Source organism: Cajanus cajan, chromosome 4 (genome assembly GCF_000230855.2).
Source record: "Cajanus cajan strain Asha chromosome 4, NIPB_CcT2T_4, whole genome shotgun sequence".
Taxonomy (NCBI): domain Eukaryota; kingdom Viridiplantae; phylum Streptophyta; class Magnoliopsida; order Fabales; family Fabaceae; genus Cajanus; species Cajanus cajan.
In genome coordinates, this window is record NC_138520.1 from 14647790 (window position 1) to 14663871 (window position 16082).

Consider the following 16082-nt stretch of genomic DNA (forward strand, 5'->3'; position numbering starts at 1 on the left):
ACGGTCCTCCAGTTCTGACGCAGTCGTCCAGCTCCGATGCTCGTCCAGCTCCGACGCGCCTCCAACTCCGACTCCGACGCTCCTCCAGCTCCGACGTGCCTTGTCTGTCTTCTTTCTCTTCTTTGTTCCTATTTTATATTTCAACAGATTTTTTATTATTTCTCATTAAATTTAATTAAGCAGAATTTTTTTTTAATTTTTGAATAAATTTAATTTAGCAGATTTTATTTTTAATTTCTGGTTAAATTTAATTCAACAATTTTTTTTAATTTCTAATTAAATTTAATTCAGCAGATTTTATTTTTAATTTCTGATTAAATTTAATTCTGCAATTTTTTAATTTCTAATTAAATTTAATTTAGCAGATTTTTTTTTTAATTTTTCATTAAATTTAATTCAGCAGATTTTTTTAATTTCTGATTAAATTTAATCCAGAAAAATTTGTTTTTAATTTTTGATTAAATTTATTTTAGTAGTTTTTTTTAATTTCTGATTAAATTTAATTCAACAATTTTTTTTTAAAATTTTTGATTAATTCAGCTACTTCTCTATTTCTAATTCAACAACTTTTTTTTTTGATTCTATTATCCTTTTATTAGGCTGTTTTTGTCTTTGATAATCAGTGTAATCATGAGCCAACCAACCGCTGCAGGAACTGAAACTAATCCCAATTCTGGTCCCACTCCCAGAACAGAAATGTTTAAGCCCATTGGTGACAATATTGATGTCTTTTGGAAGTGGAACAACTTAAAAGACAAAAATAATAGGAAGAGTGTCACGTGTGATTTTTGTCTAAAAACATCTACCGGAGGGATTACTAGAGCAAAAAAACATCAACTTGGAATAAAAGGCGATGTAGGTGCTTGTAGAAAAATTCCTGAGGATCTAAAATTGGAAATGAAGGCTGCCTATGAGAGTAAAAAAATTGCCTCAAAAGTATATCTGGAGTGTGTAGATGAAAATGAAGAGGAGGATGACATCCAAGCCATCTCTAGAATTAAGAGACCTTCATCCACATCAAGTGAAGCCACTTCTGTTACCAAGAGGAGGGGTATAAATGTCAAAGGTCCCCTTGATTTGCACTTTACTAGAAAGGCAGAAGAAAATATCAAATTGAATAAGGGATTGTGGCAAACAAGTTTAAATAATGCTTGTACTAAGGAAGCAAGAGCAAGGGTAATTCAGTACATTGCTCATTTTTTTTATCGGAATGGAATTGCATTCAATGTTGCTAGATCAAAAAGCTTCAAATTGATGGTTGAAGCTATTGGCACCTATGGTCCCCATTTAAAGCCACCAATATACCATGAATTAAGAGTGCCACTCCTTAAAAAAGAGTTGGAATACACCAAGGGCTTATTGAAGGGCCATGAAGAGGAGAGAGTAAAATATGGGTGCTCAATTATGTCTGATGGTTGGACAAATAGAAAAAATAGAACTTTTTGGTAAATAGTTCAATGGGAACAATGTTTGTGAAAAAATCCCTAAAGTTAAAAGGGTAATACAAAGAGACATCAAGCTTGTGGGTTACATTTATAATCATACATTGACCCTAAACACCATGAGGAAGTATACAAATAAGGTCGAATTGGTGAGGCATGGAGTTACAAGATTTGCTACCACCTTCCTTACTTTGCAACGATTGCATAAGTTAAAGGCAAATCTTAGAAGAATGTTTACTTCTGACGAATGGTTGCAATCAAAAGGAGCCAAAGAAGCTAAGGGGAAGAAAGCAACGAATATTGCTCTTATGCCTACATTTTGGAGTGATGTTGTTTATGCTTTAAAGGCTATGAGACCTATTGTACGTGTGTTGAGGTTGGTAGATAATGAAAAAAAAACTGGCAATGGGTTACATTTATGAAGTAATGGAGAGGGCTAAAGAGGCAATTCAAATTTCTTTTAATTATAATAAAGAAAAATACAAGGATATATTTGCAATTGTTGATAGAAGATGGGATTGTCAACTCCATCATCCGTTGCATGCAACAAGATATTATCTAAATCCTGAATTCTATTATAAAAATTCAACAATAATGGATGCTGATGATGAAGTGGTGGATGGCCTTTTCAAATGTATTGATAGGCTTAGTGAAAATAATGACATTGTAGACAATGTTCACCATCAGTTGGCAATATATTAAAGGGCAGGAGGAAGATTTGGCATTCCTGCAGTAGTTAGAGCAAGGGTTAAAATGGCTCCTGGTAAGTGAGACTTTTCTTAAGCCTTAACTTCACTTACAAATTTTATAGTTATTTGATAATTTATTTATATAATAATATTTGCATTTATAGATGAGTGGTGGAAGATGTATGGAGGACATACACCACATTTGCAAATTATTGCCATTAAGGTACTAAGCTTGACTTGTAGCTCATCTGGTTGCGAGCGTAATTGGAGTACCTTTGAGCATGTAAGTTAATGAATTAATGGATTTAAATTTGAGTTTACTATTGAAAATGGAAAATTAACTAACCGTCATGTTCTTAAATTATTATAGATTCACTCAAAGAAGAGAAGTAAGCTTGAGCACCAAAAGCTTCAAGACTTGGTTTTTATTAAATATAATCAAACTCTTCAAGAACTCTTTGAGTGTTAAGATGCAATTGATCCAATTGCTTTAAATGAAGTTGATGATAACAATGAATAGATGTTGGGAGAAGAGAATGATGAGGATGATTTTGAAGATGACTTGGTGTTTGATGATGATGTTTTAACTTGGAGAGATGTTGCCCAGGCAAGTGATGCTGGTGAACCTTTGAAATACACTAGGAGACAAACACAAGTGAACAAGACATCAACAATTGCATCTACATCCAATAAAGATAAAGGAAAAAAAGTGATGGAAGTTCTAGAAGACGAGGATGATGATGAAGTAGAGGAAGAAGAAGAATATAATTCTAATGCTAGTGAGGGTGATGAATTTGAGGGAGAGGAAGACTTTAATCTTGATGAGGAAGAAGATTAAACTATAATGTTTAATTTTTTACTTACTTAGAACTTTAGCACTTTGTTTTGAAGACATTTTATATTATGTATTGTTTGAGTACTATGAACTTTTAATTATTAAAAATGTTTAATGCATGAAGTTAGAGTTTTTTTTAGCTTCTATATATATATATATATATATATATTATTAATTATTTAATATATATAAATTAATATTAAAAAAGCGGTTATCCTGCTCTGCGTCATCCGCTATCCCGTTTTTAGGGTCGACCGCTCCGCTCCGCTATCCGGGATTGACTACTATGGTTATCCCTATTGTGATCAAAACCTTCTAGAAAACAACACTTGTGTATTAATGTGGGAAAATCAGAAATTTCTAATATTCCTACTGTCTTTCTTAATTCTAGTCTAAGTCCATCCTCAAATTTAATACACTTGATCCTCTCATCAAGGTGATAAAAGAAAGCAGAATATTTTTCCAATTACTCAAATTTAGAAGCATACTCTCCTACTGTCATATTTCCTTGTTTTAATTGCATAAATTCTATTTCTTTAGCCCTCCTAACATCATTAGGAAAATATTTTTCAAAAAATTTAGCTCTAAACATTTCCCATGTAATAATTATTCTCCCTCCTTCTAATAACCTTCTAGTACTATCCCACCAATATTCCGCTTCTCCTACTAACATAAATACTGCATAGTTCACTTTTTGATTATCAGGACAGTTTATGCCTCAGAATATCTTTTTCTATTTCTTTAATCCATAATTCAGCTTTTTCAGGATTATACCCTCCGTCAAAATGGGAAGGTTTATTTCTCCTAAATTCAACCAATCCCTGTGACTCCCCCATTCCTTCCATTCGTTGATTTCTTAACAAGGCTGCAGCCATGTCCTTAATAGCTTGTACAACCTCTGTCAGTTCGGTATTTCTTCTTCCTGCCATCTAAAACTTTATAGATTAGTTTATTATACTAGAAACATGGTTAGCATATTTCCCCAAGTTACACATGGAACGTTGCTCTGATACCATTAAAATGTAAGTCTAATAGTATGAATATTAACCCCAATTTTATACGTATATATATTTGCAGGTAATTTATATATATTTATAGATTGAGAACACAAATAATTAATAAAAGAAAAGTTTCAAACTCACATACATATAATTAACTTATAATGACCTAAAAATATTTTCAATAATATGGGTAATTATAAACTACTCATATCTTAAATTATTATTTCCAATATTTACATTACATATTATTCTACTATTATTTAGAGTACATGCCTTACATACTATTTTTTTTTCTACTACTACTACTATAGTATTTACATTGGTGGTGGAAATAAGTTTACAATAGGATTTGCATGATTTGTTGGTGGTATAAAGAAAGTCACTATAATGGGTCCATCTATAATAGTGGGATTTTCTTGATTGGGAAAGAAAACGAACGAAAACAGTCCTATGCCTTGGAACGTGACTAAGTTGGAGACAACGATTACACTCCAATTATCCCCAGGAAAAATGGCAGTGATAACTGCTGTAAAAGGACCTAGAATGGCTGGTAGATCCATCTATTTTATGATATATTTAATTTTACACAAAAAAATAAGGAGTGAGAACACTTATCAAATAAATAGAATTAATTAAATAAAGAACAAGATTGTCTATAGTAAACATAAAAATTAAATTTTTATTGTTATAATAAAATTTGAATTATTTTAATAGTGACTAGTCAGGATAAATGAACATTATCATAATATCAACCAAATATCAAACAGGATATTTCACCATAAGTCCTTACTCATTTAAATTTCCAAGGTCGAACCTCCAACTACAAATAATTCAAACTTTATCTTCTATGGCCATAGAACAATATTTATTTTCATAAATACATGAAGAAATAACAACAAGATGAGTCCAAGATATCAAAATTATATTATAGTTGATTATAAAATATATTTACAATAAATATATTTATGTAACAAGAATATATTAAGAGTATCAATCATGAAAATAATAATCATTATAGAATAATTAAACAATATAAAATATGAACATCTTATTAATTATTATAGATAAAAATAATCATAGGTTAAGCAAATAAATGAGGTTAGGGACACCCCACTAAATAAATATACATAAAAATAACATAAATAAATAAACATAGTAGTATATAAAATTTTAAAGAGATAAAGTTCTCCTCCCCCTTACCTTGGAATGTAGACTTATCAAGAGGTAGTTGTGTAAAAATTTTATTCTCTTTCTGCTCACTTCGCTCTCTTGCTCTTTTTCTCTCTTCTCTTCTTTCTCTCTTTTCTTACTTCTCTCTTTTTCTACTTCGTAACTTGTGTCTCAAATTTTACTGCAGATGAAGCCTATTTATAGCATGAGAGGTAATGATTACTTAGTTGCTATCTAATGGTAAATTGATTTCAATTAATTTAGTTTCACTACCATTTGCTTCTTTTAGTTACGTATGGATAGCGTAGAATCATTTGAAATCAGTAAAGATAAGATTTCTGAGCTTCTGGGTATATCCGTGCATTTATTGCGCGGATTTTCATTTTTTTTCATTTTTTTTTGAATTCACTAAAAATTTTGGGAAGAAGAAAAAAATTATAAGATGCGTATATATATATATATATATTTATATGTATTTATATATATATATATATATTTATATGTATTTTTATATATTTATATATAATAATCCAATTCTAAAATTAAATTTACAAAATATATATATATATATATATATTGTAATAATTTAATATAATTTATAATTAAAATATTATTCTAAAAAAATATATTATAAACAGGATTTTTGAATATAATTAAATATTATATATTTCCATTTTAATTTCTGAAAATTTGACAATAAAAATTTTAATGTATTAAAATTATAAAATATTATACTTATTTTCTATTTGTTCTTAAAATATAATAACAAAAAAAATTTGATTACTATTTTAAGAATAATATAATAATATTGTATCTGAATTTTAGGATGTTACAAGGAAAGGTAAGGGATATACATGAAAACTGAAAAGAAAAGAAAAGGGGATGTGTGAAAAGAAAAAGAAAAGTACTAAATTGAATATTGAGAATGTAAAATTAATTTTTTTAAAGAAATTAAAATATTTTATAAATTGAATTATTTTTTAAAAAAGAGAGTGTACTTATAAAATAAAAAGGAGGTATATATATAGTGAGCCATTAACTAAGAGCCCAAACCTAGGCCTAGGCACGTAGTCATGTCCTCATATCTTAAAAGGATTAAAAATATTTTAAATTCAACAAAAAATCAGAGAATAAAATTAAAAAAAAATTTGTTCGAAAACTAAAAACTAAAATCGATAAATAAATTTTTTTTAAGAACTTTAATCGTATTTTAAAATGTCTTGCATAAGGGCGACACGATGCCACTTACACACCTTTAATTTGTTAGGAATCATCAATAATTTAAAAAGAAAACTTACACCGTTAAATATATATATATATATATATATATAGAGAGAGAGAAAGAGAGAGATATATTAAAACCCTAATTTAGTCCCTTATAATATTTTTTTTGTTTCAATTTAGTCCCACTTTAATTTTTTGTTTCAATTTGGTCCCTAATAATTTAAATTAGTGCAATGTCGGACTTCCGTCCAAATTATTTAAATAGAGTTAACTGTTGGCCACGTGGATGCTAGGTGGATGCCACGTAGATGCATAGGTGGATGCCAAATTTCTTTAATGCTCCTGAAACTAGAACGGCCGATTCTGGTTGCACATGTTGTGTGTTAATTTTGCATCTGGAACGACCCGTTCCAGATGCAAAATTAACACACCACGAGTGCATCAGAACGGGGCGTTCTGAAACCAGAACGGGCCATTCTAGTTTTAGAACGGACCGTTCTGAATTCAGAACGGGTCGTTCTAGAATGCCAACCACATACGTACGTTCAACAAAATGACGCAATATAGTTCAAAAATTGAAAATAAAAATTCATAACATAACATATACTAAGAAAGTTCAAAGAAATTACTAAGAAGAGAAATCATCTGGATAACGCTGAAGGTGCCAATAATACATCTTGTCAACCATATAACACTAAATAACTAATACGATATCAGCATTATCTACCTGTACATGTGGTTGTGTGGTGAAATATTGGTCTTGTGTGTCCTCTTTCTCTATTTCATGTTGTACCTCCTCAAGAACAAGTTGTTGTTGTTGGGATATATCGATCAATGACTTCAAGAGAAAATACCATGTCGTTTCATCCTTGACTGTATAGTGTCGATTTGGTAGTAAGTGGTTCACTCCAGTTTGACTAACAATAAAATAAAACTTGCTACCATTGTCCTTAGTGATACATTGCATTGTCCTGTATAGCCCAAATGTTTAGCAATTGAAGTTATCAATCCCCATTGACAATATTACTAAATCCAGTGTTTGAAATGCTTTGTATCTTGGGTCTTTTTCCTTGCACGATTCACAACCGTGATTTAGAATCACGGGCGTGAACTATAATCATAGACTGTTTATGTTTGGCATTCTTCTAGAACCAAAACGACCCATTCTGAAACTAGAACAGCTCGTTCTGGTTGCACTATTGGTGTGTTAATTTTGCACCTGGAACGGGCCGTTCCAGGTGCAAAATTAACACACCAAGAGTGCAACCGGAACGGACCGTTCTGGTTTCAAAACGGGCCGTTATGGTTCCAGTGCATTAAAGAAATTTGGCATCCACCTATGCATCTACGCGGCATCCACATGGCCAACAGTTAACTCCATTTAAATAATTTGGACGGAAGTCTGACATTGCACTAATTTAAATTATTAGGGACCAAATTGAAACCAAAAATAAAAGTGAGACTAAATTGAAACAAAAAAATATTATAAGGGACCAAATTAGTGTTTTAACCATATATATTATATTATATTTCTATTAATTTTATATTTATAGTAACTTCGTTCACACATGAGTCCTTTCTATTTGAGTGTGAACAATTCACAAGCTTACAAACCATTTACTGAAATCTAACATTTTTATTGAAAGAATTGGGAAAATGAGCGAACTCTAATAGCTAGAGGCTTTGACACTAAGTTATGAATCCATAATTTTAAAAGTACGTTTAGCTACTAAATGAAAATATATGAATGAGGCAAAGGATTTCCAATCACTTAGCATTTTACTTAGGAGTCTTATTTGGACATTTGAGTATCTCAGAAAGTTGATCTACACTTCTTTTTCATCATTACCACCATTTTAAATAAGTTTTCAACCACCAAATTAAAGATCATTAGTGTGGCATTTTGGCCTCCTCGGATCACGTGATCAAGATTTCTAAATTGCAAAATTGTAATTGCGCTTGTAATTATGGTTACATGAAGTAGCATGCAACAATCTTATGTTCCAAGTAAGGAAAAAAATATTTTTTCTTATAAATGAGAATAGAGGATAAGTATTTTTTGGAGACCAATAAAAGTTAATAAATAAATGAAATTTTTTAATAATTTTATCAAAAAAATTTCATTATTGGTCTTTGTTAAAAGGGAGACAACTCGACAATCTTTAAAAATTATCATTAAAAATTTAAATGAAAAAAGGTAACTAATATTATATTAAAAAACTAAAATACCACTCTTCCTACTAGACAAAGGAAGTACACTCTTACATGATGAATTGATGATATTCAATGGACTCACTTTCTAATAAATTTTTTTCGATTTACTGATTCCTTAAGTTGTACTTTAGGACACTTGACAGCGGATTAACGAGATTATTACAAAAATTACAGAAAACGGTAGAAAAATGTAGTTAGTGCAAACACAATTGGCTATAATTTACAATCATGGTTTTTTGCATCATACATATTATTGGTAATTAAACAGTAAACAATGGGTCTCAACTAGTTATCGACCTAACACTTCTCGGTAATTGATTCATAAATCGTACACATTCTAGCTTGACTAATAATTTACTCGTTGTTCAATGATGCATGGTAAGAACAAATCTCCTGTAATAACAATAATAAAACTAAAACCAATAATCTATTTCAATTAAAATTATGGTCAGAGATTCCACCACTATCATAATCATAACCCCACGAGTTTACATAGTAATTACATACTTATATAAGGATGATTTATTTAATATAAAATTTCATATTCAATAGTTATAGTGTATAAAAATCTTTCATATAAACGTGGATGCTAATCTATTTTGGTGCTTGGTCCTGTGCATGTTAGTTCTTCTGATTGACACACAAAATGAGAGAGACAGAAAGAAAGGGTATTGGTTTCATTCCAAGCAGCATGCTCTCACGCTTGTGTTCCAAGTTCAGTGTCAGCAACAAAAACAGTAGGGAGCACTACCACTTTTTCACTTCTTGTTACAGTGTTACTTCTTGTTCGCTTTTTGAGCGTGTGGAAATGAATCTTCATGTGTGTTGAATCAATATTTTCATTTTCATGATAATAATATTATAGCAGTTTCCTTTTAGGTCAGTGGGTTTCACATGCTCTCAAAGTCCAACTCCACTCTGCTAGCTCCTTCGCATTGTTGCCTTTTCATTATATCCTCAAACACTATGTTCTATTCTTATTTTAATGATGTGTTCCATTATGGTCTTAGATTGATAGATCGATGTTATCTTGTTACGACATTTGCTTTTGTTTTGTGCAAACGTTTTCAAACTTCATAATTCACTATGATCTTCTCTATCACGTATTCTCTTATTATTTTATCCCCCCACTTATTTGGTAAACCAATCATTTCTTAGAAATGACAGATTAATGGAACTATTGGATAACATAGGATTGTTATCATTAGAGAACAAACATAGGAATGTAGTCCACATAAATATGAACAGAGAAAGATGATCGATATCCAATGAATTGCTTGATTTCCTTATCCTTAATGCTTTTGTACCCAAAAATTTGATAATTGCAGGACATGAGGGATTATATTAATATGCTTGTGTTAGACAACTAAGGCAAGATACAATTGAACCCACCCCATGCATAAGTGCATGAGTATGAAGAGTTGAAAAGTTGTGGGCATTGGATGCCCCAATTAATGGGATATGAGAATATTGCAAGGTTTTTATGCAAGGGAATACTTTGTTTCAATTGAAATATGAAAATGATCGTGAACCAGAAAAATGAAATCAAATTCGATTTTGAATATCTTGTAAGATTCTGGGTCACTTTCAGACACATACTTGATGTATCAACACATGAGATAGAGCGAGCTTTAGTCCAAAAGCCCAATATGGCCATTTTTAGTATAAAAACATGTATATTGGCAAAAATATGCGGGTATGTACATTTTAATTCTTACACAACATATTTTAAGAAAGGAATAGAGAACTTTAATTCAACCTTTGACCTAAGAACTATATAAGATTAGTTTCATAATCGACCCCCGAAAAAAATAATTAAATTTTGGTCATGGTGGTTGAAAAATTAAATGAGCCATATACAACGTATAGATAAGAGGATGAAGAGTTTATAATTAATTCTGGTTATGGGTATATAAGATCACAACAAGGGGGACACTTTTAAAACGACGGCACGCCCAAAATAAAGAAAAAACATCAAAGCTTACACATCAAGTTCGGCAAACACTTTCTGTGCTGGCATGCAATGATCTTGTCTGATGATTTTCCCCCCTTTTCTTATACTTAATCTTCTCCTTGAAGGATGAGTCTGTGTATCCTCAAAAATGAAATGTAAAGTATTTGAGGGTAAAATTATTATATAAAATTAGGAAAGGGATCCGCATAAGTTCAAAATGTGATATTATACCAATTTTAGTTCATATTTCGTGAATGAGTAATTTGGTTTTTCAATTTTTTATGTTGTAAACTTGGTTCTATAATTTTTAAAATTAAACAATCTGGCTGGCCCACCATTAATATATCATCCACAATTAAAAAAAAATGTTAACTTGAGTGACATTATTTGACAATTACTTAATTTCAACTATTAAAGAATAATATTACTTTTTAATAACAATGGGTACCATTAACACGTTGGTTGAAATAAGGTGGCTTAACAAAAAATAGTCAAATAAAGTGGCTTAACGATAGTTCTTTGTAGAATAAGAAGATGCCCACCCATTATACGAAAAATTCTTTTTAAGAATTTTCTTTCAGAGTTTTGTGAATACAGAAACGTTCTCAAAATGCAACTAAAAAAAGGCATTATCCCATTAGAGGTTAAAACTTAATGGCCTTAGTGATCCATGAGCCTTTGGTTGGTAGCACCAGTATGGTTGGAGTAACTTAGAAGGAGTCATCATCTTAGCATGCAAAATGACAATTTAGAATTTGTAAGTGATATTCTAATACAGTGATTAGTGGCTTCTAGCTGGCTCTTAGATTACATTTTATTTATGTCAATTAGCTACTTTTGAATTGGGTCAATCCAGCATAAAGGCACTGAATTGAGAAATCTTGGGAGGCCAATATATGTTGAATTGATTGATGGGTACCTTTTTCTTGTTTTCAAAAGGAAAAATGTACATCATGTGTTATTATTCAACAAAACAGGCTGTCTATAGAAAAATAAATAATAATGGCAACAGTCGGTGGATGCATAAATGAAATGTAAAATAGAAGCACCAAAGTATTGGAGTGAGATGGCAAAGTCATGGCAGTGACTCTTGGCCATGTTCATGTTGACAAAATCAACATTGAATACGTAAAGCCCCTCATGCCAATTTTAAATCGCAACGAAAACAAATGATGGTGTTGGTTGAAAAAATAATGTCTAATTAGCCACTAAGAGAGGACAATTTGAAAATTCATAGATTGCACCCCAAAAGTGCTCACTGTCTAACCCTAAAAAAAGCTAGAATAGAAGAGATTCCCACGCATTTTGTCAACGTAGGAGGGCATTAAAAACTGGCCTCAAAGAATATAGAAAAATTGTTAGAAAGAAAAACCAAGCTAACTATTACAAGGAATAATCATGAATTAAAGGAGAGATAAGCTTCACAGCCAAACCCTTTTGTGTGACCAATAAATTATTGGTCAGAATCATGTTAAACTCGATCCTCTTAAGTAAGTCTTAATAGTCTGAATCATACTAAACTCGATTCTCTTAGATAAGTCTCAAATTCGAGTTTTCTAAACGAAAAAACGTGATTGAGAGAAGAGACTTCATTAAAGACAGTCAATCATGTTGCTCGACAGATATTAGTCATCAACAAACCTTTTGTGAGAATTGACAAAAACTAAGATATATAGTATTGTAGTACCATATAGTCTATAATGAAAATTAGGTGTCATCCCCTCCTATCTACACTTCCAAGTTTTGTCCCCAATTAATATATAGCTACCACAGGTAGGCCTATCCATCACAACATGCAGAAAAAGAAATGGAGAAGGCCTATTAAGTACAAATTCTCCATTTCTATCTTGTATTCTGATCATATAGGTGGCATAGAAAAAGTGCATCTGTCCAAACTGAAATTGCTTATTCAACTAAATGAAGACCTATTGTTTATTTGCACCAAGCACACACTGTGTCATGTCATAAACTGGCAACACCGCTTGGAGATTAGGAACACAGAAATCCAATTGCATTGAACAAGGTGAGCTCACAGTTGCTCATACACACAGTGAGGTCACATAAGCACTAGTTGGCATGAGTTGGGCACCTTGTGGTGTCATGTAGTGATTTGAATATTGGGAACTTAACACCCACTTGCATTCAAAGCCAAAAAAAATGAGCTCACAGAAACTACCATGCTATGGTCATAAATAAAAGTTATGCACAGATTTTGGCAGCTTGCCAGTAGTTTCAGGAGCCGCGCTATTCTTAAAAACAAAATTGCTAGTGTACCAAAGTTTCACCTTCCCCAAGATAATTAATCCATTATGTATCAATCTCAATCAGATCCACAATGATATTATATCATCTAACTATATAATAATGATTGTTAATATACAATTTAGGCAGCCATGGTTTCAGCTTCAACAGGCTTAACTTAACACATGATTGAAAAATATACCTTCAGGGACATCACGTTAATTTGGGTTTCAATCAGTGGAGTGGTTACAAGTTAAATAAGACAGCACGCTGATGCTTAAACATTCATGGAAGTCAAAAGTGCAGGATTTGAGAATCATACTTTTTTAAACCTAGATATAATAAGGGTCTTTCTTCTTTCCATGCTTCAAGACAATAAATAAGAAAATACACTATTCCATGATCAATTATCTTAGACTCTTGGCCACAAACTAACTTGTGGTTTAATTAGCATGCATCTATGCTTTTGGATTTAGGTGTGATGTTGATGTATGTTTGATCCTCTGTTAAATAAGTCACTTTTCCCCCATCTCTATACAATTGCTTGCACCTCCTAATATGTAACTAAAAGGATTGTAGACTCTAAACCTCCCAGAAAGAAAATGGCTCAAGGAATTTAATTGATGTTGAAAGGAAGGCTTAAATGTTGAAACAGTTGTATTTGGTTATATTAAAGACAACCCATGTGACTTCTCCAGCTAAGTGATCTTTAGCAAAAGTTCAGATGCATAATTTTCAAGTGTAAACACAGCTAAATAAAGGAAATTTTAGTACCTTTTTATGATGAAGCAGAGCAGTAGATGTTAACACTTAAAACGAACTACTTTAGCTTATTTAGAAGTGCGTACCATAGTAAGATGGTGAAAAACAGTTTTTTTTTTCTTTTCAAAATGGAAAGATCCTCCCAAGTGAAGAATTTTGAAGAAAGCAATTTATGCGGTGCTAGTAGATGGATTCACAGATGTAATTTGCAAGTGCTGTTCCACTTCCACACAAAGATTAAAATTTCCCAGATGACAAAGTACTAATACCAGATCCAATATGAAATTTGACAAATATGATTATGAAACTATATCATCAAATTCACAAACAAACCAAGCGATCAGCACAGCACTCCATCCTGACCTAGAGAAGAACAAAATAATCAACACACCTCTGAATTAAACAATAGTTTAAGGCCAGCCAGACAAAGCAGCCAAGCCATCTGGCCATGCAATTCCACCTGCAAGTCAACACCACCACCACCAACAACAACACACAATCACAACCCACAAACAAAAGAAACAAAACAACATAAAAAAAAATAAAAATAAAAAAGACTAATTGAAGCAAGCACCTGTATCTGGAGACTTGAGCACTGGGGAGAAGGAACAACAAGGGGGAGTAAACCAAATCCATTAGCTTCTATTGAATTCTCTGATAATACACCTATTTTTTTCTTCCTCACAGCCTCCCAATTATACAACACAAAAGCCATTGTAGAAAGCTGAGCCTCTGAACAATGCTACTTTCTTTCTTCCTTTCACCCAAATCATTAATAAAAAACACTCTACTGTCCTCCTGAGCCTTGTGAATCATCCTTAGCAGGAGTTTGTTGCTGCTGCTGATGCTGATGCTGATGAACTCTACCAGGCTGAGCCATCTGGTGATAAATCTGGTTCAAGGCCTGAGGATTCAAGACCCCAATATGGCCATCCTGGGACAAACCAAGCTCCAAGCCAGGCATCTGGTGGGCACCCCCAGCACCAAGAATTGAGGTGAAACTCATGTTGGTGGCAGAGGGCAAGTCAAAGGCAGCAGGGAAGGAAATCTTTTGGAGGTAATTGGAACTCTCAGTGGCTAAGGTGGCATTAGATGATGTTTGGAAGCCAAATCCAGTGACATGGGGGGGCCATAGCCCTGTGGTGGCCACATGGGGTCTCCCCCCCAAACTCCCCCCAACCATTTGCCAACTGGTCCTACTGCTGGCCCCTCCTCCCAATTCATCAATCTTTTGGTGCAAGGGTGAGGAGAGAGAGGCAGCTTGTGGTGAAACAGTGCTCCCAGCAGCAGCAAGAGCAGAGGCTGGGATTGTGCCTGTCCCAGTGGCTGCTATGATGGATGGCTCAGCCTGCTGGAGGAGCCACTGGATGGTTTCCCCATCAGATTTGTGACCCAATTCTCTTGTCAACTGAAAGATTCTTGCTGCACACAAAGCAGGCATCCTTATCCTCCTCCCTCTCCCCTCAACCTTTGTGTGCCTGTCCTTGTTGGAACTCCTCTTTGGTGCCAACTGCTTCTTGCTCTCATCCTTCTCACCACCACTAGCCACTATCTGGAAATCCTTCACCTCTGTTGGCTTGTTCTCTCCCATGTTGTTGTTACCTTGTTGTTGTTGTTGGCTCAGGAAGTTTGGTACCACCTCCTGTGCCTGTGCCTGTGCCTGTGCCTGCTTTGAGCCCTTGGGATCCATCAAAGGGTAAAAAATTAAAAAGGAAATGATGGGTCCTCTTTGATTGAAGATTTGAAGGTGCTGGCCTCAAAAGTCCTAAACTTTCGTGAGTTTTCACTGTTTCTGGCAAGGATTCAGGGACAAAAACATTAAATATTATAATCCCTATGCGATGCACCCATGTATGTTAATTTTTTCATTCTCTCTCTCTCCTTCCTCCCTTGTCCTTTCCCACCTCTTTCTCGGTGTGGTAGTGGGTTTTGACCAGCCAGATATGAATTTTGAAAGCTACTTTAACTGCCTGTTTCACCTCCTTCACCCTATCTCTCTACACACCAAACAAAAATCCACTCATCTCTTTCACTCTATTCCTGCATCCATGCTTTGATCTATACCAATCATCATGGCAACTTCGAATTAGGACTTGTTCACCACCACTTTCATCTTAATAATTTTGTAACATTACATAATATTTATTATTCAACAACTGTTCAGAGATATCCACTAACATGAGATTAACAAATTTTTTATAAATAAACAACCATCATTATTTTATAAATTAATTTTACAAAATTAAATTAAATTTTAATATTTCACTTTCTTAAAAAAAGTCTTCTTTATTTTAATTTAATTAATAGTTTTGAACTTAAGTCTTATTGTTAGAATGCAAGCAAAATCCCGCATCGTTTAAAAAAGAGGATAGACATGAGTTTATATATACACACTTGTCTATATTGGTTGAGAGGCCTTTTAAGTAATATCTAAAAACAAATCCAGATTCAAAATAAACAATATCTTACCAATATCAAGATATGTATATATGCGTGAATAGACAATATCTCACCACTGTGGAGACATGTGTATATGCGTGAAAACACTCC

At 32.8% G+C, this 16082-nt stretch overlaps 2 protein-coding genes across 2 annotated transcripts; one reads left to right on the top strand and one right to left on the bottom strand.

Moving 5' to 3' along the window:
- The first annotated feature begins 1561 nt into the window (after nucleotides 1–1561).
- On the top strand, nucleotides 1562–2969 carry LOC145957189 (uncharacterized). Its single transcript, XM_083073406.1, has 4 exons — nucleotides 1562–1818; nucleotides 2147–2205; nucleotides 2296–2414; nucleotides 2652–2969. The coding sequence occupies exons 1-4, from the start codon at nucleotides 1562–1564 to the stop codon at nucleotides 2967–2969; spliced, it is 753 nt and encodes a 250-aa protein (XP_082929532.1).
- A 10765-nt stretch (nucleotides 2970–13734) lies between these two features.
- TCP20 (TEOSINTE BRANCHED 1, cycloidea, PCF (TCP)-domain family protein 20) lies at nucleotides 13735–15638 on the bottom strand. Its single transcript, XM_020383725.3, has 2 exons — nucleotides 14107–15638; nucleotides 13735–13992 (listed from the first exon to the last, which is right to left on the bottom strand). The coding sequence occupies exon 1, from the start codon at nucleotides 15220–15222 to the stop codon at nucleotides 14320–14322; it is 903 nt and encodes a 300-aa protein (XP_020239314.1). The 5' UTR covers nucleotides 15223–15638; the 3' UTR covers nucleotides 13735–13992; nucleotides 14107–14319.
- Nucleotides 15639–16082: the final 444 nt, after the last annotated feature.

Bases quoted from the DNA above. Each gene is read 5' to 3' on its own strand.
- TCP20 (XM_020383725.3), bottom strand. From the start codon at position 15,222: ATGGATCCCAAGGGCTCAAAGCAGGCACAGGCACAGGCACAGGCACAG.
- LOC145957189 (XM_083073406.1), top strand. From the start codon at position 1,562: ATGAGGAAGTATACAAATAAGGTCGAATTGGTGAGGCATGGAGTTACA. The intron at 1,819-2,146 runs GTTGGTAGATAA...AATATATTAAAG, and splicing joins CCTATTGTACGTGTGTTGAG to GGCAGGAGGAAGATTTGGCA. The intron at 2,206-2,295 runs GTAAGTGAGACT...TTGCATTTATAG, and splicing joins AAGGGTTAAAATGGCTCCTG to ATGAGTGGTGGAAGATGTAT.